General features: G+C 43.0%; 1 protein-coding gene across 1 annotated transcript in view; it reads left to right on the forward strand.

Annotated features, from left to right (window-relative positions):
* The window catches only part of lrrc1 (leucine rich repeat containing 1), a 140,468-nt gene that overhangs the window by 77,722 nt on the left and 37,250 nt on the right, over positions 1–25,496 (forward strand). The window contains exon 7 of the mRNA XM_063039174.1: positions 25,188–25,262. Within this exon, the coding sequence (XP_062895244.1) occupies positions 25,188–25,262 (75 nt within the window). The remainder of the gene's footprint in view (positions 1–25,187; positions 25,263–25,496) is intronic.

Here is a 25,496-nt window from a genome sequence, read left to right on the forward strand (position 1 = left end):
TTCAACCTGGCTGATAACTCCTACTCAGTCCCCTTCATCAGCAATATGATGTAAGGTGCCATTGACAGGACTATTGAATGGAATTCACTCAACACTCACCTGGTCACAATGGTCCAATTTGGGTTTATGTTTATGATTCATAACTGATTTTATGTATAGCATTATACTGCTGCCATAAGACAACAAATTTCACAGCATCCGTCTGATAATAAGCTTGATTTTGATTCTGAAATGGAACCTGCTTAGATGGCCATCTTGGTTGGTATTGACCATTCTTTTTTCCTCGCTGTAATTCTCTCTGACTCTGTGATCTCATCACTGACTTCATCCACGGAGCAAAGAGGTGCATTTGGGAAGTGATCACTCCCCTGGAATCCAAGGCAATGTTTGCATGATTGTGATACTCTGAAGCTCTAGAACAGCTCTGTGAATGGACATACAAAGAAAAGCTCTACATTGGCCTTCCCCTCGGGCACCACAACTGATTTCATTATGTTGGCCTAATTTGTCAGTGTTCCTCGTAATATTTGCGACTTCAGGTTTCTGTACCTCCTGCCCAGTGTTAAGGATGGTATGGCCCAGATGTTGCGGTTCTTCGTTAAATTGGTATTGGCTTATTATTATCACGTGTACCAAGATACAGTGAAAGGCTTGTCTTACATATTGTTCATATATATCAAATCATTGCACAGTGCATTGAGCTAGAACAAGGTAAAACAATATCAATGCAGAATAACATGGAAAAGCTGCTGAAAAAGTGCAGTGCAGGTAAATAATAAAGTGTAAGATCATAATGAGACAGATTGTGAGGGCAAGTGTCAATCTTGTCAACAAGCTGTCACCATCTTGAGGCAGTATCTCCTGTGGCTAAGACATTGGAGTAGAATTGGGCCATTAGGCCCATTGCGTCAATTCTGCCAAGCAATCATTTATTATCCCCCACAACCCCATTCTATTTTCTCCTTGTATCCTTTGACACTGTATTGATGGTGGGGAGTGATATACCTGTGAGATATTGGGCTGAATACACTATTCTCTATAGTTTCTTGTGAGAAGAAAGATTAGAAAATGATAGCTTTGAATATACCATAGATTATTTTACTGTTTCAGTTCTTCACTGATTCACATTTGCCTTGCTAATGTATCATTTTCTTCCCCAATAATCCTAGGAATGATTTTGAGAATTATCCTAGGAATGAAAGGGTTAACCTGAGAAGGATTTGATGGGTCTGGGCCTGTACTCGCTGAAATTTAGAAGAATGAAGGGGGGTTCTCATTGAAATCTATCAAATATTGAAAGGCCTAGATAAACTAGATGTAGAGAAGATGCTTCCATTAGTGAGGAGCTTAGGACTATAGGGCACAGCCTCAGAATTTAGAATAGAGATAGGGAGTAATTTCTTTAGCCAAAGGGTGGTGAATCTGTGGAATTCATTGCACTGATGGCTGTGGAGGCCAAGTCACTGTCTATTTAAAGCAAGATTTCACAGGGTGTCAAAGGCTATGGGGAGGAGGCAAATGAATGGGGTTGAGAGGGATAATAAATCAGCCATGATGGAATGATGGAGCAGATGATGGTCTAGATGGTCTAATTCTACTCCTATGTTTTATGGCCTTGTGGTTTACCTTCTGGTTTTGACATCAGTACACAACCCCCTCTCCGGGTCTAGGACTTGCCATGAGGGTAACTATTCATTCTGCTGTCATTACACCTGTGATACGTGAGCCTTTAGAAGCTGGTGCTTCTTAAAGCAGTTAGCTGTCCACTTTTCCATTCAAGAACTGAACAACGCGAAGTTCCTGTAGTGGCATCTATGGTGCTGGCCAAATTCACCACAAAAAATCAAATCCCTTCAACCCAAATTCTCTGCTATCCGTTCCCTTAATCTCTGTCCAATCATTTGTCACCTACTGAACAAACATGGACTATCATTCACTCGGGTTTTAATAGTTGTAGATTTAATTCTTCATAGTTCTAGAGTAATGCAACTACAGCACAGAAACAGGCTCTTCAGCCCTTCTTGTCCACGTTGAACTATTAGTCTGCTTTTATCTGGACTATAGTGTTCCATACCCCTCCCATCCATGTACCTATTAAATTTCGCTTAAAAGTCTCTTTCTGTGTTAGTCTGTCAGAAGTTTCAATCCTCTCTATTTCCTCTTCTCCACTATGCTGATTAGATGTGACTTCATAGTAAAATAGTTCATTGTCACATCTACTGCATTTCAGTGGAAAAACTTATCTTGCATATTGTCCATACAAATCATTTAATCTCATCAGTACACTGAGTAGTAAAAGGGAAAAGCAATAACAGAATACAGAATGAAGATTTTGAGCACCACAGCAAACTAAATTACAGAGAAGGTGCAGTGCAGGCACAGTAGCCTAACACTGTTACAGCACCAGCCACCTAGGTTCAGTTCCTGCTGCTGTCTGTTAACAGTCTGTACGTTTGCCCTGTGACCTTGTGGGTTTCTGCTGGGTGCTTCGGTTTTGTCCCACATTCCAAAGATGTATGGGCTAGTAGGTTAATTGGTCACATGAGTATAACTGGGAGGTTCAGACTTGTTGGGTCAGAAAAGTCAATTATTACTGTGCTGTATCTCTAAATAAATCATGCTAAGTGACCATTTAGTAGCCGTATAACAGCAGTCCTTGAGGCCAGTGGTATTTGCTTTCAGGCTTTCTTTTTAATCTTTTGCCTGATGGGAGGGGGGAGAAGAGAGAATATCTGAGGTCGATGGGTTCTTTGACTATGCTGCCTGGAGAAGCATCGACAGAATCTGTATAGGGGGAGGCTGTTTTCAGTGATGCACTGAGCTGTGTCCACAGCTCTCGGCAGTTTCTTGTGGTCACATGCAGAGCAGTTCCCGTACCAAGCCATTTTTCATTCACATGGTGCATCAATAAAAATTTGGCAAGCGTTGGCGGGAACGCAGAGCTCGCCTCTTCAGTCCGAATGGTGAAGAGAATTGAGCCTTAGCTTTGTTTGCTTGTGTTCAAATCTTCTGTGGAGAGCATAAACACGAGAGATTCTGCAGATGCTGAAAATCCAGAGCAACACACAAATGCTGGAGGAACTTAGCAGGTCAGGCAGCATCTGTGGAGAGGAATAAACAGCTGACATTTTAGGCCGAGACCCTTCATCATGACTGGAAAGCAAGGGGGGAACATCCTTTATTTACCTGACCCACTGACATCAGATTGACCTGCAGACGGCTGTGGAGGCCAATTCATTGGGTGTGTTTAAAGCAGAGGTTGATAGGTTCTTGATCAGTAAGGGCATCAAAGGTTCCAGGGGTGGGAGTGGGGTGGAGGAGGGAATGGGCACACACTTTGGGTAGCCTGGAAGTTGTTGGTCTGCCTGTACGTTGAGATGTCCATGGAGGAACGCTGCTGACTGGTACATTCCAGACTGCAGGAGTATGTGCTGAGGGACGCACTGAAACTTGGTACCGCCACCACAAGGGCTCGGTGGGAAAGGATGACAGCGTAAGGTTCTTCTGCTACTGAAGAGGGAGGGCCTAGGTTGGGGCAGGTAGCCCTTCAACTATTGTAATAGGATACCACTCCAGGGGCCCATGCGAGTGGCAGTGGTGCTATTGGTTGATATGTAGGAATGTAATAGATCAGTACTCGAATGCATCAACTTTGAATGTAAAGAATGAAAAGGCATTGCTTAGCTTATTCTTGTAAATACTTTTTTTATTATTTCGATTTAAAAAAAACAGTTGCCCTTCTGGTTCCTTTTATACCTTTTGCCTCTCACTTTAAACCTTTGTCCTCTAGTTTTGAACTCCCTACCCTTGGAAACATCTGTGGTTAGTCACTTTATTTTTTGGCCCTCATGATTTTAAAGACCTCTGTAAGGTCACCCCTCAGTTTCCTCCATTGCAAGGAAAGACAGACCCAGCTTATCCAGCCTCTTGGTAGTTACGCAGCATGGCATAATGCTTTTTACAGCACCAGCGGTAGGGAAGGTGTCTGCTGGGAGTTTGTACGTTCTCCCCCGTGATCACGTGGTTTTTTTCTGGGTGCGCTGGTTTCCACACACATTCCAAACGTGTAGGACTAGTGAGTTGGGGGCATGTCCTGTTGGCACCAGCAGGCTGACGGCAGCATTTTCTTGGACATCCAGCACATCATTAGCACAAAGTGTGCATTTTACTGAACTGTATGTTTTGATGTAAACATAATAAATAAGCCTATCTCTCTCCTTTTAATTAAGTCCTCCAGTCCTGATAATATCCTTCTAAATCTTCATTCTGCACCCTTTCCAGTCTAATGACATTCTTCCTATCACTGGAAAGATGCAGTCGCGGTACCCCAAGGGCGTCTTTATCCCCAGGGCGTTGGGTAATGGTTTGATCTGCATGAACAGTATGCAAGTCAAGATTTTCACTGTGCCTTGATATATGTGACAATAACAAACCAATGCCAATTCCGGTTCAAATTGTACTTGCATCCTGACTGTTGTACACAGTATCCTGACAGATGAAGGAACATGTGCCAAGTACCACCTTCACTCCCTTGTCCACCTGTGCCGCCATGTACCTGCAGCCTAGGTTTCTCTGTTCCATGACATTCCCCAGGGCCTTACCATTTGGTTCTGGTGTTCTGGTTTGTTATTGTTGTATGTACAATATACAGTGATTCTATGACCTACAGACTCACTTTCAAGAACTCTTTACAACTCATATTCCTGGTATTGTATTTCATTTGCATGACTTGTCTTTTGCAAATTGGTTGTTTGTCAGTCATTCTTTGTGTAGAGTTTTTGTAAATTCTGTTGTATTTCTTAATTTTTCTGTAAACACCTGCAAGAAAATGAATCTCAAGACAGGTTTGGGAAACATATGGACTTTGATAATGAATTTTATTTTTACATTTGACAGTGAAAAGCTTGCTTGCAGACTATGTAGATCAAATCATTACACAGTGCATTGAACTAGAATAAGGTAAAACAATAACAATGCAGAGTAAAGTGTAGAAACTACAGAAAGAGTGCAGTCAGGTGAACAGTGAAGTGAATGATTTATAGGATTCCATTTCCAGCTTAGTTTTTTTTACTGGTATTAGACATGGTTTATTATTGTCACATGTACTGAGGTGCAGTGAAAAGCCTTTCTTGCATACTGTTCAAAGTTCAAAGTAAAATTATTATCTAAGTACATACTGTATATTTATTTTCTTGTGGGCATTCACAGTAAATACAAAGAAACACAATAGAATCAATGAAAAACTACATACAACAAAGATGGACAGACAAGCAATGTGCAAAATAAGGCAAACTGCAAATACAAAAAAACCCAGTAAATATCAAGAACATAAAGTTGAAAAGTCATTGAATGCTAATCCATAGGTTGTGGGATCAGTGTTGGGTGAAATTGAGAAAATTGTTCTGCTCTAGTTCAAGAGGTTGATGATTGAGGGGTCATAACCTGGTGGAGTGGGAGCTGACATCCTGTACCTCCTTCCTGATGGCAGCAGTGAGACGAGGGAATGGCCTGGATGGTGGAGGTCCTTGACGATGGACATTGCTTTCCTGCAACAGCACTCGACTGTCATAGAAATCAAATCATTACCCAGTGCATTGAGCTAGAATCAGGTAAAATAATAACAATGTAAAATAAAGTGTAAAATCTACTGCAAAAAATGCAGTCAGCAAAACCATTTCCTCAAGATTCTGCAGGTGCTGGAAATCCAGAGTAACACACACAAAATGCTGGAGGAACTCAGCAGGTCAGGCCGCATCTATAAAGAGGAACAGAATCTTTGTAAACTGCTTGCATTGAGAATGGTAGTATCATAGATTGCTAGATAGTTTTTGACTTTTGGTGGGGCTTAAACTACTCATTTTGAAATTATAGTTAATGGAGTATAATTTGTCTCTGTTTAGGAAAATTACCCAGTTGCTAAATACAAACTTTGAAGACATCAATTGCAGAAGCTGGAACTGAGATTATTAGATTGCTGAACTACAACTGAGCTAAAGTATTCTCATAGCTGTGATACGTGTTTACATCGTGGATTGATTAAACTCTAGATGAGTACTTGCCAGAGTCAGCTATATCAGTGCTCGTATGAAAAGCAAAAAAAAAATGTGGATCTGGAAATCTGACATAGAACAAAAGGGCCAGGAAAGATGTGGAGACTCAAGAGATTCTGCAGATGCTGGAAATCTAGACCAACATACAAAATGCTGGAGGAGCTCAGCAGGTCAGGCCACATCTGAGGAGGGAAATGACAGTTGATGTTTTGGGCTGAGACCCTTTGAAATGTTCAGTGTTCACTTCCATCCATAGATGCTGCCTGACCTGTCAAGTTCTTCCAGAGTTTTGTGTGTGCTTCTCAGGGCACAGAGTTGGATTTTTTCTTATTTTTAATTCTTGTGTCTTTTTCATATGGCTGATCTTCCAAAAGATCATCCATCATCAAGGACCGTCACAATTCAGCAGAAACACTCTACTCACTGCTGCCATAAGGAAGGAGGTACAGGAGCCTCAGGTTCCACACTGCCAGGTTCAGGAGCAGTTATTACCACTCAATGTTCAGGCTCTTGAGCCTGAGGGGATAACTTCATTCAACTTCACTTGCCCCATCATTAAATTGTTCCCATGACTTATGGACTCACTTTCAAGGACTCCACAAATCATGTTCTCAGTTTTTTCTTTCTTTCTTTCTCTCTTTCTTTTTATATTTCCACTTTGTTGCCTTTTGCATATTGGTTGTTTGTCTGTCTCTGTCATGTAGTTTTTGTTTGATTCCATTGTACTTCTTTGTATTTAATATAAATGTCCGCAAGAAAAACATTTCAGAGTAGTATATGGTAAAATGTACTGTATATGCTTGGATAATAAGTTTATTTTGAACTTTTGAAAAGCTGTATTTTTCCCCCTCTTATACAAATGTTGGTGTTGAATAAACTGTTTTTCTGAGCTTTGCCAGGTCTTGTTTTCCAGCTTATCTTTTCTAATTATGCTAATTTAGCAACATGCTAAAATAGTTGTTAATATTCATCTTGCAGCCTGGATTTTCCAATCACTGCTGAGTCAAAAGGTTAATGACATTTGGGTGACCTATCTTTAGTGTACGCTTGTCATCAGGCTCAGTTTGCCTTCCTCTGGATTATTTTGCCGTTAGCTGGTTGATGCACATTTAGGCTGCCTTGCATGGTACGCTTTGTTAGCAAGCACTGCTGTTGGAATAGCCTGTAGAATTGTTATTTTCATGTAGTTTGACTTTCTTGTTAATGAAGCTTATCATCTCTACTGGACTTAGGCCGCCGACAGCAGCTTGCCAGAGTCCTCTAACAACACACACAAAATGCTGGATGAATTGTCGACAGTTTGGGCCAAGACCCTACATCAATGTCCTGACAAAGGGTCTCGGCCCGAAACTTCGAATGTTTACTCTTTTCCATAGATGCTGCCTGGCCCGCTGAGTTCCTTCAGCATTTTGTGTGTGCTGCTTTGGATTTCCAGCATTGGCAGATTTTCTTGTGTTCCAGAGTCCTCTGCCCTGGGCCAGTATTTCAAGTTGCCCCCAGCTCTTTGAAGAACCTTCCTCTCCCAGGGATGAGGTCCTTGGAGCTTCTGTTGGTGTTTCTGTAGCTCTGGGTTTACTAGTCCCATGCCTGATGAACTTTTTCTTATGCTTGTTTGTATTTTTATATCATCATCTATATACATGTGATTGTTCAGTAGTCACAGTTGCCTCTGTATATTTCCGGAAACTTCTTAGTTTCAATGGCGAGTATCCTATTACTTGAATCTGGCTATATGTTCGGTTAATATGACCAACAGTTATCAGTAGTCTGGTATAAGAAGTTCACACTACTTTGAGTCTTTCTCTTTTCCTTATGCTCTTCTCTCTTTCCTTGCATTTTTCCCTTTATCTGCTCTCTCCATTTTTGTTTCCTTTCTACTCTTCGCTCTTGTTGGTTGGTTGGCATCTGTCTGTCTCAACGGACAATGGGTGATGATGATCATCACAAGCCTGGACAGGTATGGGGGTCCTGAGATGTGCGGTTGTCAAGATCCCCCTCTCGGCCTCACCAGTGTAGTGCAAAGGAAAGCTTATGAAGCAATGCGTTTGGCACCGGCTTGGCTGCAGGAGCTGCTGGAAGGATGTTCAAAGATGTCCAGCCACCTCAGGAGCTCCACTCCGGATCTGCTGTCGGGGTTTACTCCTGCAGCCTTCATCTCTCCTGAGGCTGCCCACAAGGCAGTGCGGTTGTTTACCCACAGCTGGCGATCTGCTTCACAAGCACCAGGACATGCCAGTGGGCCTGCAGCCTATGTGTTCAGGGGCCAGACCTCCTCCCCATCCTCTGTAGTTCAGCCTGAGTCCAAAAGGAGTTCAGTTTCCATGTGTCGCCAGTGAGGAGGTACTACTTGAGGATTACTGTTGGAGAGGCTATGTACTGGCAGGATGAGACTTGCACACTTGGCTGTCCTTTTCACAAGACTGCTAGTCAGCAGTAGAAGCTGAAAGTGAGCGTGACAAGCACTACCCACTACATTACCACACTAGACACGTCACAACAACCATTTTGCTCTTGTAACATTTAATAACATGTTTGTAAGCAACAAGTTTTATGACTGACTCTCAACTTCAGAAGAATTTTTGGATTGCAAAAGCATTAAGGTTTAACACTGCCCAAGCAATAGGTCTAGCAACACAAAGTGGACAAAAAAGAAGTCTTAATTTGTTCAGTCATGGGAACACAAGGAAACAGGACTAGACCACTTGGCCCCTCAGTCTAACCCCACCTTGCAATATGTTCATGCCCTCAACTCCCCTCCTGTTGCCATTGCCCCATACTCTCCAGTTTCTCTATCTTTCAAAAATGTATCTACCTCTTTAAGTGTGTCCAATCATTTTCTGCTATAAGGAGACATAAGGTTCAAGATTGTTTACTGTCATTTCCAGTACACAAGTGAGAAAGGAGAATGAAGTGTATGTATGAACAGGAGTGTCTACATAGTGACTGACAGGAATTAATAAAGTAGTTGTGTTTGGGGGTGTGGAAGGGTTGGTTATTGGGCAAGTTTAGGTTGTTTTCTCTGGAGTGGCAGAGGCTGAGAGAAGATTGATCAGAATCAAAATTAATGACATATGCCATGAAATTTGTTACAGTGTAATAATAAGTGACTATTAACTTACAATAAGAAATATAAAAATAAATAATTAGCGCAATATGAGAGCCAAATACCAAGGCAGTGTTGATGGGCTCGAGGATTGTTCAGAAATCTGATGGCGGAGGGGAAGAAACTGTTCCTGAAACATTGATTGTGTCTTCAGGTTCCTGTACCTCCTCCCTGATGTTATAAATGAGAAGAAGGCATGTCTTGGGTGGTGAGAGTCCTTAGTGATGGTTGTCACCTTCCACTCTAGCAGTGCCACCTGATAGCAGTTTACAGGATTATGAGAGGCATAAAGAGAGTAGACAGCAAGTATCTCTTTCCAGAGTTGAAATGTCTAACAGTAGATACCTTCCCCCTCACCCATCAGCTTCTAGCATGTGCTTCCCATCCCCCACCTCTTATTCTGGCTTCATTCCTCTTCCTTCCCAGTACGTTGAAGCTTCTCGGCCCAAAAAGTGGGCTCTTTATTCCTTTATGTAGATGTTGCCTGACCTGCTGAGTTCCTCCAGCGTTTTGTGTGTAATACTAGAGAGCATGTGTTATAGCTGAGGTCAAAAGAGAAGTGCTGGGTGAGTTTTATTTTCACACAGAGTGGTGGGTGCCTGGAATGCACTGCCAGAATTGGTGGTGGAGTCAAATACCACAGAGACATTTAAGAGGCTCTTAGATTGGCACATGAATGTGCAGAGAACGGGGGGATTTGGACATATGGAATGGAAAAAGGGAAAGTGTGGGAAGAGGTGTCGGCAAAATAGCTGTGGGAGTCATTGGATTTATAGTTAAATGCCTGTGGCCTGAAATGGAAACAAGGAAGTGGAAGGTTTTTTTAAGTCGTAAAACAGGCTTGATAGATTGTTTCTCCTCAAAGTTCAAAGATCAGAGTAAATTTATTATCAAAGTACGAATACATTTTCTCTCGGGCATTCACAGTAAAGCAAAGAAATACAATAGAATTAATGATCACACAAAGATTGACAACCAATGTGCAAAAGGCAAACTGTGCAAATACAAATAATAAAAATAATAATAATAAATAGTACTGAGAACAAGAGTTGCAGAGTCCTTCATAGTTTGTGGAGTCTGTTCGTTGTTGAGCTGAGTGAACTTATCCATGCTGGTTCAGGAGCCTGATGGTTGAAGGGTAATGACTGTTCCTGAACTTGGCTGGGGTGGTCTAAGAGAGTAGGTCTCAGTCTCAGGATAAGGCGTACGGCATTTAGGACAGAGATGAGGAGAGTTTTCTTCAGTCAGGGGTTGGTGAACCTTTGTAGTTCTCCACAGGAGGCTGCAGAGGCCAGGAAGCTGAATGTATTAATTTTTTAAAAAAGGTTTATTTAAATATACAGCACAGTATCAGGCCTTTTCTGCCCAGAGAGCCCACACCGCCCAATTACACCCAAGTGACCAATTAAACTACTAACCCTTGCTTCTTTGGAATGTGGGAGGAAACCGGAGCACCTGGAGGAAACCCACACAATCATGGAGAGAACGTACAAACTTGTTGTAGACCGAGGCGGGAACTGAACATCGGCCAATGGTTCTGTAATAGCGTCACACAAACCACTATGCTCCTATGCCATGATTAAAAAGGACACGGGAATCAGAGGTTCTGGAGTAAAAGTGGGAGCAAAATATTATGGTAGATAATGAGTCCCTGATCACATCTTACGGCATAATCCAAGAGCCAAATGGCCGATTCCTGCTCTAATTTTCCACATTTCTAGGACCACCAATTCACCAATTTCAGATAAGCAGTCTTTCGAGTTCTGATGAGATGCTGTCTTTTTGCAATGTATGCAAGGGAGTGAAAGGAAATGCAGAGCTGAGCCTGCAAAATGATCAGCCGTAATATTATTAAATCTACACATGGGTGCCCCTCTTACTCGGTACACCTACTCGTTAAACGGCCAATCTTCTGGCAGCAACTCAATGCAGAAAGGTGGGTGGGCTACAGCAGCAGAAGACCACAACCACCCACTCATCGACCACTTTCTTAGTACAGTGCTATACCTAACAAAGTTGTCACTGAGTAGGTTGAGCGAGCTTGGGTTTTTCTCTTTCGAGCGATGGAGGATGAGAGGCGACTTGATAGAGGTGTACAAGATCCTAAGAGACACAGATCGAGTGGATGGCCAGAGACTTTTCCCAGGGTGGAAATAGCTAATACAAGGGGCCATAATTATAAGATGGTTGTCTGATATGAGGGATCATCATTTTAAGGTGATTGGAGGAAAGTAGGGGAGGGCGGTTGTCGTAGGTAAGTTCTTTACACAGAGAGTGGTGGGTGTGTGGAATGTGCTGCAGGGGTGGTGATAGAGGCAATACATTAGGGGCATTTAAGAAACTCTTTGATAGGCAGACAGATGATGGAAAGATGGGGGCTATGTGGGAGGGAAGGGTTAGATTAATGTTAGATTGAAAGATTGATACAACATTGTGGGCTGAAGGGCCTGTACTGTGCTGTCGTGTTCTATCTAACTTTCTGTTAGCTGTGCTAATCAGTTGGCTGACCTGAAAGCTAGCTTTTTGGAAGTGGTGCATTTGTTCACTCAGTGTGCAGAGTCTCACTGTTCGGGTAATACTCTTCCTGTTTTACTGATGAGAATGCACTAAATATCACAGTCCCACGTACTCCATCTGCTGGATCTTTTGTCCATTCATATAACTCAACGAGGTGGCCTACAGGGAAAAAGTCATCTCCCTGACACTGCGGTGTTAAGAAAGAGGTGTATAAGATAATGAGAGGCATTGATCGTGTGGATAGTCAGAGGCTTTTTCCCAGGGCTGAAATGGTTGCCACAAGAGGACACAGGTTTAAGGTGCTGGGGAATAGGTACAGAGGAGATGTCAGGGGTAAGATTTTTACTCAGAGAGTGGTAGTGCGTGGAATGGGCTGCCAGCAACAGTGATGGAGGCGGATACGATGGGGTCTTTTGAGAGACTTTTAGATAGGTACATGGAGCTTAGTAAAATAGAGGGCTATAGGTAAGCCTAGTAATTTCTAATGTAGGGACATGTTCGGCACAACTCTGTGGGCTGAAGGACCTGTATTGTGCTGTAGGTTTTCTATGTTTCTAAAACAACCTCTCCCTCAGTGTCGCAAAAACAAAGGAGCTGGTTGTGGATTACAGGAGGAATGGAGGTGGGCTAACCCCCATTGAAGTCAAGGGATCTGGGGTTGAGAGGGTAAACAGTTTCAAGTTCTCAGCATCCACATCACTGAGGACCTCACGTGGTCTGTACACAGCAGCTGTGTGGTGAAAAAGGCACAGCAGCGCCTCTTTCACCTCTAGACGGTTGAGGAGGCTTGGTCTGGGCCCCCAAGTCCTAAGAACTTTCTACAGGGGCACAATTGAGAGCATCCTGACTGGTTGCATCACTGCCTGGTATGGGAACTGTACCTCCCGTAGTCACAGGACTCTGCAGAGAGTGGTGCAGATAGCCCAGCACATCTGTAGTTGTGAAAAAAGGGCCTGTAGGATTATTGGGGACCCAAGTCATCCCAACCCCAATCTATTCCAGCTGCTCCCATCTGGGAAGCGGTACTGCAGCATAAAAGCCAGGACCAACAGGCTCCGGGACAGCTTCTTCCACCAGGCCATCAGACTGATGAACTTGTGCTGATTTGAGTGTACTCTATATTACATTGACTGTTCTATTTATTATAAATTACTATGATTGCACATGGTACATTTAGATGGAGATGTAACGTAAAGATTTTTACTCCTCATGTATGTGAAGGATGTAAACAATAAAGTCAATTCAACTTACCAAATGGTAAGTTCATCCCTTCAACCCTTTAGCTTTTTTACCCATCACCACCTAGCTTCTCAGTTCACCCCTTCCCCCACCCACCCACCTTCCCCCTCACCTGGCTCCACTGATCACCTTCCAGCTTGTACTCCTTCTCCGCCCCCACCTTCTTATTCTGGCTTCTTCCCCCCTCTTTTCTAGTCCTGATGAAAAGCCATGTCCTGAAATGTTGACTGTTTATTTACTTCCAGAGAAACTGCCTGACCTGCCAAGAGTCTCTGCAGCATACACAAAATACTGGAAGAACTCAGCAGGCCAGACAACATCTATGGAAATGAATAAACATAGAAACATAGAAAACCTACAGCGCAATACAGGCCCTTTGGCTGTGCCGAACATGTCCTTACCTTAGAAATAGAGGGCTATGGGTCGAGTCACTGGAAAGGAAGGGGAATGAAGTAAGAAGCACTCCTGATGTCCTGATGAAGGGTCTCAGCCCTAAACATCGACTGTATATTCATTTCCATAGAGTTCCTCCAGCATTTTGTGTTGCTCTGGATTTCCAGCATCTGTAGAATCCCTTGCATTTATGATTTGCTGAGTTCCTCCGGCATTTTGTATGTGTTACTTACCAATGGGCCTGGTTACACAAACATAGCAACAGCATCTTCTTTAGTGAATTTTCTAGATTCCCACACAGTTGGGAAATGGGGCAACACACTGACTGCCTTGCACTTTTCCAGCTCCATCTCCCATAGTTAAGTCTAGACCTATAAATTCAGCATCTACATTCTTAACCTAAGTAATGCTTGAGTTCTCAAAGAACTTGCTAGAGTTGGCTGACAACCCATCGGTTTTGTTTTTAAACTTGGGTTTTTATGTTTGATCTTTGCATTTTTAAATAGATAGCAGAGGTAGCCTTTTCATTTGATATTTCCAAAGTGATCCACATGCTTGCACCATGGTGGTTATTTTTGGGAGATTCTCAGCAAAATATCACTGCATTGCTTTACTTCAAGGGCAAGAAGGTAATGTTGTAGCTCAGTAAAACTCTCTGGTTAGACCACACTTGGAATATTGTTTTAGTGTCCTCATTATAGGAAGGATGTTGAAAATTTGGAGATTTACCAGGATGCTGCCTGGATTAGAGGGCGTGAGTATGAGGATACATTGAGCAAGTTGTGGCAGTTCTCTTTGGAGCAAGGGAGGTTGAGAGGTGACTTGATAAAGGAGTAAAGATGATAAGAGGCATAGATTGGGTGGACAGCCAGATCTCAGGGTGGCAATGGTTAATACCAGAGGGCAATTTTTAAGGTGATTGGAGGAAAGTATAGAGAGGATGTTAAAGGTAAGGTTTTTTTTTACAGAGAGAAGTGAGTGCATGGAACACCCTGCTAGATGTGGTGGTAGAGACAGAAACGCTCAGTGACATTTAAGAGACTCTTGGAAAGGCACATGGATGAATAGAAAAGTGAAAGGCCAAGAAGGAGGGAAGAGTTAGATTGACTTGAGAAGAAGTTAAAAGGTCGGTACAACATCATAGGCTGAAGGGCCTGTACTGTGCTGTAATGTTCGATGTTTTTACTGATGAATAACAAAGGAATAGCAGGAGGTGGGTTATAATGAAAGCCATAGAGCAGTACTACTGACACAAGACTACTTCATATGTCTGTTCCATCCCTGGTGTCTGGATGAGAATGCTGAGATTCCAGCTCCATCGGAACACCGGCTGTGATGTGCCTCTCGGAATGTAACATGATGACTCGGTACAGACTCAGTGGCCATTTTATGAGGTCCTCCTACACACCTCGTTCTTGCAACTATCTAATCAGCCAGTCATGTGGCAACAATTCAGTGCATTAAAGAGGCTAATTTGTTGTTCAGGCCAAACATCAGAATGGCGAAGAAATGTGATCATATCTAAATGACTTTGACCTTGGAACGATTGTTGGTGCCAGATGGGATGGTTTGAGTATCTCAGAAACTGCTGATCTCCTAGGATTTTCATGCAAAATAGTCTCTATGAAAAACAACCGGTGAGTGGCAGTTCTGTGGGTGAAAATACCTTGTTAATGAGAGAGGTCAGAGGAGATGCCTGGACTGGTTCAAGCTGACAGGAAGGCGATGGTAACTCAAATAACCACGCGTTGCAGCGGTGTACAGAACAGCAACTCTGAACACACAACACATTGAACCTTGAAGTGGAGTAATTACAGCAGCCGAAGTCCACGTGTCGGGTTCCACTCCTGTACACTTAATAAAGTGGCTACTGAGTGTAGGTCAATTCAGCGACCATTACAGCATCCATTTCTCAGAGGGGTGGGGGACGGGGAGAGTGAAGGGAATCCAAAACGTGTCCATATTCAAATACAATTCATGTTGAGTAACTTACATCAAATACTGGAGGAACTCAGCAGGTCAGTCAGCATCTATGGAGGGGAATAAACTGTCGACATTTTGGACTGAGGTGATGAAGGGTCTCGGAGTAGGTTTGCAGAGGATACTTCAGTCCTGATGAAGGATCACAGCCCGAAACGTTGACTGTTTATTCCCCTCCATGGATGCTGCCTGACCTGCTGTGTTTTGTATGTGTTGTTCAAGATTTCCAACATCTGCAGACCCTTGTGTGTCTGAATCCATACTGGTTTATTTTATTTGTAAGCAGCCAACAGTACTTGTTCCGAAGGTATTTTAGAAGACACTGATTAATTTGCTGAACAGCGTTCTTTTGGCTGGTTTGAAATTTATTTAAAATCCAGTTTTACTTGCATTAGTAAGCGTTCCTGCATCTGCAGTGTTGTGAAATTTACTATCTATTTGGGGTAAATTTAGAGGGCAGCTTTAAGGTTGAGAGACTTTTGGAGAATGTGCTGGAGATAAGCAAGTTCTGCACCATTGCAGTCCGTGTCTGTTTGGTGGCGTTGGTGCTAGGGATATGTAAACTATATAAATATAGTGGGTTCAGGGGAGTGAGAGAGACAGAGAAAGAGAGAAAATCTGACAGAGGGAGAGAGAGAGAGGGTGGGGAAGGCTGAGAGAAAAAAATCTGAAAGAGAAATGGCGTGGTGGGGGGGGAGAGAGAGAAACAGAAGAAAGAAATACAAGAGCAAGGGAGGGGGAAGAGAGAAAGAGTGAGGGAAATCCATGGGGGGGGGTGGGGTTGGTGATATATATATATACCCAACATGGAGTTGGAGGATGCTCAGGAAAGTCCACTCCACAGCACCACTTACTGGCTACAGATTGCAACTATAGTGCATGAGACTGACAAAATTAAATGGGATTCCAGAGATTTGTAACACACAAAAGCTTTAAGGTCACCCTGATTTCCTGCCACACTCCTGGTCTGATATTTTTGTCTGTGGTCTCCTGTGCTGTGCAACCAGCCCCAGTGCAAGCTCGATGAGAACAGCTCGTCTGCCATCCAGGCGTGCCACAACCTGCAGACCTCAACAACAACTTCTTCAACTTCAGGCAGCTCACTCCTTCTTCCTGTCTGTACCAGAACGGCCCATTCCAGCCATTCTTCAGTTTTACTAATCCCTGTTCAGTCAGTTTGGTTTGCTGGGCATGCCCCATGTCATTAACAATGCTGCATATAGACAAGGAAGCTCCGTCTGATCTCAACTGCCACATTAAGCTACCTGGTCGCACCCTATCAGAGATATTCCCTTACGTTAAAGATTAAAGATTAGCTTTGTTTGTCACATGTACATTGAAACATACAGTGAAATGTGTGGTTTGCCTTAACAACCAGCACAGTCTGAAGGTGTGCTGCGACATTCTGCAAGTATCACCATGCTTCCAGCGCCAATACAACCTGTCCACTCTTATTAATCCTAACCTGCACGGTTTTGGAATGTGAGAGGAAACTGGAGCACCAGGAGGAAACCCACATGGTCACAGAAAGAATGTACAAACTCCTTACAAACAATAGCAGGAATTGAACGCACTACACTAACTGCTGTGCTACCATGTTACTCATGTATATTGTAAATAAAAACAAAATGCTGGAAACACTCAGCAGGTCAGGCAGAATCTGTGGACGGAGGTGGAATGGGGTCCTTCCTGGGCGTTAGCATCTCTGAAGATGTATCCTGGGCCCAAAATATTGATGCAAATACAAGGAAGGCATGACTGTGACAAACAAGAGACAATTTGCAGATGCTGGCAATCCAAGCAACACACACACCAAATGCTGGAGGAACTCAGCAGGTCAGGCAGCATCTATGGAAAAAAGTACTGTCGACGTTTCGGGCCGAGACCCTTTGCAGGACTGGAGAAAAAAGATGAGTAGCTGTGGCGGGGGGAGAGAGAAACACAAGGTGGTAGCTGAAACTGGGAGGAGGAGGAATGAAGTAAAGAGCTGGGAGGTTGATTGGTGAAAGAGATACAAGGCTGGAGAAGGATGAGCCTGATAGAAGACTGAAGGCCATGGAAGAAAGAAAAGGGGGGAGGAGCAACAGAGGGAAATGATGGGCAGGCATGGACATAAGGTGAGAAAGGGAAAAGGAGATGGGGAATGGTGAAGGACGGGGGTGGGGGCATTATTAGAAGTTTGAGGAATTGATGTTCATGTCATCAGGGTGGAGGCTACACAGACGGAATATAAGGTGTTGCTCCTCTAACTTAAGTGTGGCCTCATCGCAATATTAGTGGAGGTCATGGATTGACATATCGGAATGGAACTGGAAAGTGGAATTAAAATGGTTGGCCACTAGGAGATCGCGTTTTTTCTGACAGACGGAGCACAGGTGCTTGGCGAAGTGGACTCCCAATCTTTGTTGGGTCTCACCAATATACAGGAGACCACACCGGGAGCACCAGATACAGTACCTGACCCCAACAGACTCACAGGTGAAGTGTCGCCTCACCTAGAAGGACTATTTGGGGCACTGAATGGTAGTGAGGCAGGAGGTGTAGGGGTAGGTGCAGCACTTATTCCACTTGAAAGGATAGGTGCTGGGGGAGATCAGTGGGGAGGGACGAATGGGCAAGGCAGTTGTGTAGGGAGTGATCCCTGCAGAAAACAGAAAGTGGAGAGGGGTGCAGGTGAAGATGTGCTTGGTGGTGGGATCTCGCTGGAGATGGCGGAAGTTGCGGAGAATTACGTGCTGGATGTGGAGGTAGGTGAGGACAAGAGGAACCCTATCCCTGGTGTGGCGGGAGGATGGGGTAAGAGCAGACATATGTGAAATGGAAGAGATGTGGTTGAGAGCAGCGTTGGTGGAGGAAGGGAGCAGATGCAGCAGAGACAGAAGAATTGAGAGAAGAGGATGGTGTTTTGACGAGTAGGAGGATGGGAAGAGGTATAGTCGAGGTAGCTGTGAGAGTCCGTGGGTTTATAACAGACATCAGGAGGTAAGCTGCCTCAGAGCTATATTTCATTAGGAGTTTGAGGAGAACTTTGTACTGTCTGGTATTGGGGCGGGGGGCAATGTCCAGGATCAGAAAAAGCTGTAGAAGGTTGCAAACTCAGCCAGCTCCATCACAGGCTCTAGTCTCCCCAGCATCAAGGACACCTTCAAAAGCCAATGCCTCAAGAAGGCAGCATCCATCATTAAGGACCCCCATCACCCAGGTCCTGTCCTCTTCTTACTGCTACCATCAAGGAGGAGGTACAGGAATCTGAAGAGACACAGTGAATGTTTTAGGAATAGCGTCCTCCCTTCTGAATGGACAATGAACTCATGTATGTTGCTTCACTATTTTTTTGCTGTCTTTTGCACTGTACTGATGCCGGAAAAGAATGTATTTCCTGACATTTGCCAGTGATATTAAACCTGATTCTGATTATGGTGAACGATTGGATTTTGTATTGAGTTGTGATGCTGTTGGTGAGTTGCTGTTGTGAAACTTGTTGCCAGTGCGCTCAAATTTTTCACAAGCCTGGTCAAACTTTGAACTGATCAAGTTACCCCACTATCCAGAATCCGGGAAGTAATGCAATGAATCACCATAACCAGCAGGCTAACTACTGGGTGTGTCTGTTTGACACATGGGCAACAATATGACAACCAGAATCAAGCTTATTATGTGGTGAAATTTGTTGTTTTGCATCAACAGTACAGCGTAAGACTGTATAGTAAGATTGAGTTATGGGGAAAGGTTGACCAGGTTAGGACTTTATTCCCTGGAACACAGGAGAATGATTAGATTAGACGATTAGATTAGACTATTAGATTATGAGGACACTCAGTCCTCGTTTATTGTCATTTAGAAATGCATGCATTAAAAAATGATACAATGTTCCTCCAGAATGATATCACAAAAAAAAGGACAAACCAAGACTAAAACTGACAAAGCCACATAATTATAGCATATAGTTACAACAATGCAAAGCAATACCATAATTTGATAAAGAGCAGACTATGGGCACGGTAAAAAAAAGTCTTAAAGTCCCGATCGACTCATCATCTAAGGCAGGTGGCAGAAGGGAGAAACTCTCCCTGCCATGAACCTCCAAGCGCCGACAACTTGCTGATGCATTGGAAGCACCTGACCGCAGCCGACTCTGAGTCCATCCGCAAACTTCGAGCTTCTGACTAGCCCCTCCGATACAGCCTCTCTGAGCACCATCCTCCATGAGGGGAGATTTGACAGAGGTATACAAAATTTTGAAGGGTATAAATAGGGTAAATGCAGGCAGGCTTTTCCCATTGAGGTTGGGTTAGACTTGAACTGGAGATCATAGGTTAAAGGTGAAAGGTGAAACGTTTAAGGGAAACATGAAGGAGAACTTCTTCACTCAGACAGTGGTGAAATTGAGGAACAAGCTACCAGTATAATTGATGGATATGGATTTGATTTCAACACTTAACAGAAATTTATATAGTTACATGGAATGGAGGGCTATGACCCAGGTGTAGATTTATGAGACTAGGCAGTGTAATAGTTTGGCATGGACTTGATAGGCTGAAGGGTTTATTTCTGTGCTGTTGACTCTAAGACTCTAAGACATAAAAATTACTAGAATTTCACTAGAAATTCCATAATTTCACAACATGATGTAGAAAAGGAAAATAAAGATGAATATGAGTTAGTGTACATGAGTTATTGACCGTTCAGAGATCTAGTCGTAGAGGGAGGAAGTTGTTCCGGAAACATTGAGTGTGTGTCTCCTGTGCCTTTGCCCTCTTGGTAGTAACGAGAAGAGGGCCTTTCCCAGACAGTGAGGGTCTCTAATGAAAGATACCACCTTCCTGAGGCACCTGTTCTTGCAGATGTACTTCATGACTTCAGTTTCCAGTCTCATGGCATAGTGAGGTGGCCTTAATGGTGGGGTAAAGCTTTGATTCAAAATCAGGTTTATTATCACTGGCATTTGTTGTGAAATTTGAGGTTTTGTGGCAACAGTACAGTGCAATTCATAAAAATTGTTAAAATTAACAATAAGAATATATAAACAAAAGAGCAAGGGGAGAGCAACATTGATGTTAGCATCACAAGGTTCATACTGTTCAATAATGCATCTTGAGAGTTTGTGTGTTAAAGTTCTTAATGGCTGAAAGCATGGCCATCTGGCTTAGTGTAGGATAGGGTTTTCTGTTGAGATCACAAGGATAACTTGCCTTTGAAAAGTCCAAATGCCTGAGATCTCTCTAAGAACATTAGTGAAACAAGACACATAAAATGCTGGAGGAACTCAGCAGGTCAGGCAGCACCTGTGGAAATGAAGACTGCCCATGATGAGCCCATTCTCAGGTTTGAGAAGCAACACCTCGTATTTGGTCTGTGTAGCCTCCAATCTGATGGCACAAACATCGATTTGTCTAACTACTGGTAATATTTTCCCTCTTCCCATCCCTCTTCTTCAATTCCCCACTCTGGCCCTCCTCTTTCTTCTTCTCCTCACCTGCTTATAACTGCCCCCGGTGCTCTTCCTCCTTTCCTTTCCCCCATCGTCTGCTCTCTCCACTCCTATCAGATTCCTTCTTCTCCTTCCCTTTAACTCTTCCACCTATCAGCTCCTGGCTTCTTACTTCATACCCCTTCGCCCACCCACCTGACCACCTATCACCTTCCAGCTCGTACTCCTTCTCCTCCCCAACCTTCTTATTCTGGCACTTCCCCCTTCACTTCCAGGCTCCAGTCCTGATGAAGGGTCTCAGCCCGGAATGTTGCCTGTTTATTCATTTCCATAGATGCTGAGCATCTGCAACATCTTTTGTGTGTTGCTCTGGGACTTGCCGCATCTGCAGAAGCTCTTGTACAGGTTTCCCCCGCCATCCGAAGGTACAGCGTTCCTATGAAATGGTTTGTAAGCCGAAATGTCGTAAAGCGAAGAAGCAATTACCATTTATTTATATGGGAAAATTTTGTGAGCGTTCGCAGACCCAAAAATAACCTACCAAATCATGCCAAATAACACATAAAACCTAAAATAACAGTAACATATAGTAAAAGCAGGAATGATATGATAAATACACAGTTTATATAAAATAGAAATACTCTTCCACAATCATTGCCGGCACAGATCTCCGTGGCGAAAATCTCACGCAAGTGCTGTTGTGAAAATCACGGAGCAAGTGCTCTCCAGTAATCTTTAAACTATGAAGCTGCCAAATCATACCAAATAACATGTAAAAATACACAGCCGATATAAAGCAGAAATAATGTATGTACAGTGTAGTATCACTTACCGGAATTGGGAAAACAGCGCCGAGCACACTGATGATGGTGTGTTAGACTGAGTTGTCACAAGCTGGGTGGTGCAGTGGCCCCCACCCTCTGGGCCACCAACCGATACATTGCTGCGAAGCACGCAGGGGTCCAGCGGTAGCTGGGATGCACCCAGCACATCTTTAAGTAAAAAGCCGAAATGAACATGCTAATTAATTATGTGCTGCCCGACATGTAATTTTCAGCCCAGATCAGTGCCGATTGCCGATTGCATCGCCTCTGATCTGGGCCGACAATTACGTTTGGGGCGGTACCTAATTAATTAGCATGTTTATTTCGGCTTTTTTCCTAAAGATGTGCTGTGTGTCTCCTGGCTACTGCTGCATTCTCCGCGAATCGGTACAGTATCTGTCCGTGGTCTGGACGTTGGGGTGGTGGGACACTGGGGTGTCATCTCGTCATGTATTTCCATTAGAGCAGGCAGTTCATCTTCTCCTATGACTGCTCGCCTCGATGTTGAAGGTCGAGGTTCGTCGTCTGCTGTGGCTGATGTGGAAGGCTTGCTTGACTGCTGAGCCTCGCGCATTTTTCTATCATACAGTTCTCTGTAAGGACTCAAAGAATCTTGCAAATATCCCCTAAACCTATGTACCCTTTCAAAATTAAAGTCGTACTTTATCATTACTCATTCGGTTTTGATTGTTGTCCTTTCCTCTTCCAATTGCATCAGCTCTTCATCTGTCAGTTCTTGGTCATGGGATGCCAAAACCTCTTCAACATCATCTTCGTCAGCTTCCACAAGCCAAACTCACTTTGTCCTTGCTTTGTTCACCACGATCGAAACACTTAATTATGTCTAGTTTTACGCTAAGTGTGACACCCTTACGAGCTCTTTCAGGCTTTTCCGACACCATAGAACTCATCTTGCAAATGACTGCTCACAGGCTCCTGTTAAAGCAATGCTGGCGAGAATGCCGTTCTGAATTTTTTATCGCGCGCTGAGTTTTTTTTCGTAACAGTGAACACACCTTCTGAAAGTGAAAACAGGGTACTAATGTAGGTCTTTCGTAACAGTGAGGTTTCGTAAAGCGAACGTTCGTAAAACGGGGGACACCTGTATATTCGTGAAACGTCCTATATTCAAACGGATTAATTCCAAAACAGTTTATAACTGACTTAAACATTTTCTGAATTCCGTGACAGCTAATCTCTATTGTATTTTGATAATAAACTTACTTCGAAGAGAGAAAAAAACTCAAAGGGCTGCAGCTATTCTGTTTAAATGACTCAGAAAATAGAGGTTTTAAGTAGCTGATAAGCAAATGTGTGGTTCCACCTCTCTATTTGCATCAGAATGGTTGAGAAATTGCTACAGTTGTCTAAAGCCTTCCTCCTCCCAGACAGAGCCCAATGTACCTGCTGTATTCTTATATGTGTAAAAGGTTATTGGATTTCCTAAAGACTTGGGCTTGGAATTCAAGGGAAATTATATCACAGTGGCCTTTGGGCCACTGTGTTGTGCCAACCTACCAACCTACTCCAATCCATTTGAAGTCTTATCCACTTCCCTGTCACACTGGTGATGTTCAGATGTTTGTCACAGTTTTGGTTTTGCATTGTTTACAGTTTCTTCAAGGCTGTTTCACCCTCCCCAGTCCTCATCTCTGTAAGGCAAATATCCATCACCAATGTTCTATTGAGTGACAGTGATATGTCCATAACTAAAAATTCAAAGTAAATTTGTTATCAACATCAAGGCAAGTCAAGGCACTTTTCACTTTCATTTCAACCATAACTGCTGGTACAGAACATAGTAAAAATGAGACGTTTTTCAGGACCATGGTGCTACATGAAACAATACAAAAACTACACTGAACTACGTAAGAAAAAAACACAAAAACTACACTAGACTACAGACCTATCCAGGACTGCATAAAGTGCACAAAACAGTGCAGGCACTACAATAAATAATAAACAAGACAGTAGGCACAGTAGAGGGTATAGTAGGTTGGTGTCAAGCCAGGTTCTGCATATTGAGGAGTCTGATGGCCTGGGGGAAGAAACTGTCACATAGTCTGGTTGTGAGAGCCCGAATGCTTTGGTGCCTTTTTCCAGATGGCAGGAGGGAGAAGAGTTTATATGAGGGGTGCGTGGGGTCCTTCATAATGCTGTTTGCTTTGCAGATGCAGCGTATGTGTGTGTCACCATGTACTGCCCTGAGATTTAATTTCTTGTGGGTATTCACAGTAGAACAAGGAAATACAATAGAATCAATCAAAAATCGACACAGAGACTGACAATGTACAAATGACAATCTGTGCAGACACTATTACTACTACTACTAATAATAGTAATACTTGAAGACCTCTTCCCAGAAACAGAGGGGTTCCTTGTGGCATTACAAGACCAAGTGGTTAACGTAAAATAATTATGAAAGATACATAATAAAAGGCCAACAAATTAAAGACAAATAAATACAGAAAATGCCAAGAGAAACCAAAAACAATCTAGAACATTACAGGATCCTGTAGCAGTTTAACTCAATCTGATTACTTCCACAGGCACAATCAAATGGCAAACATCATTCACAAAAATCTTGCTTTAAGATACAAACTCATTAAAGACAACATACCTTACCATAAATACAAGCCTGACCCAGTTTTAGAGTCATAGTCATACAAATTATACTATAACCGATCCATTATTGAATATAGGACACATTATAAACTTTCAGATATAATAATACAAGATAAACAAGCAAGACCAACTTACTTAATAGATACAGCCATTCCAAACGCACATAATATACTGAAATTAATAAGTGAAAAACATCAGAAATATGCTGACCTAAAAGAGGAAATTGAAAGACTATGGAACATGAACAGGGTATACATTGTCCTAATAGTAATATCTACAACTGGTGTCATCCCAAAGTAACTACACAATAGCATTAAACAATTAGGGTTACACAGCAATATCTATGTAAATCTTCAGAAAGCCACAGCACTTAGTATAGTCCCAGAAGTTCCTAGCAATTGAGAAGTGAGTTTGCTTGGCTATACCTGTACCTCAGGTTTTACCAGCTTGAAATGAGAAAAAAAAAGAAAGCCACAACACTATACAGCACTAGAATAGTCTGAAATATCCTAACAATTCAGAAATGAGTTTGCTTGGCCGTACTTCAGGTTTTACCAGCTCGAGCTGAGAAAAAATTTTAAAAATAAGTAATATTGAGAACATAAGATGTACGTCCTTGAGAAATAGTGTTGGGATGAGGGGAAGTTGTCCACACTGGTTCTTGAGCCTGATAGTTGATGGGTGATAAGTATTCCTGAACCTGGTGGCGTGGGAACTAAGGCTCCTACACCTTCCTGACTGTTGGTATTAGCGAGAAGAGAGCATGGCCTGGATGGTGTTGGTCCTTGATGATGGAGGTTGCTTTCCTGTGACAGCACTCCTTGTAAATGTGCTCAATTGTGGCGAAGGGTGGAATCGACTATTTCCTCCCTTACAACACAATTATCCATGACTATTATACTAGTATTACCTGCTACCGACTGTTCACTAAAACCTGACAGGTGAAGCGTATTAATAAATAGCTTTTTTTCTCATATGCCGTTTGCAATGAGCATTGATGTTTTTCAATGTACTTTTATTTGTAGCCAGAGAGTATTGGATCACTTTCAAACCTGAGGGATCTGTGGTTGGATGGGAACCAGCTGGTTGAACTGCCTCTGGTAAGCATGGTCTGTAATTATTCTCTCTCTCTCTCTCTCTCTGAGGCATGATGATGTTTGTCCATTGGAGCCATCCTGTTGTCGGTGTTTTGTTTTTCTGCCCTGGAGATCATTCCTCAGCTGTGTCTCAGCTAATTATTTTTCATCACAGCCCTTCTGTTCTTAAGTGCAGTTTACCCACACCCTCGATTTGTAATTTCACCTTTGTACCAGTGATGGATTCATAGAGTACGA

The sequence above is a fragment of the Mobula hypostoma genome, chromosome 2 (genome assembly GCF_963921235.1).
Source record: "Mobula hypostoma chromosome 2, sMobHyp1.1, whole genome shotgun sequence".
Lineage (NCBI taxonomy): Eukaryota > Metazoa > Chordata > Chondrichthyes > Myliobatiformes > Myliobatidae > Mobula > Mobula hypostoma.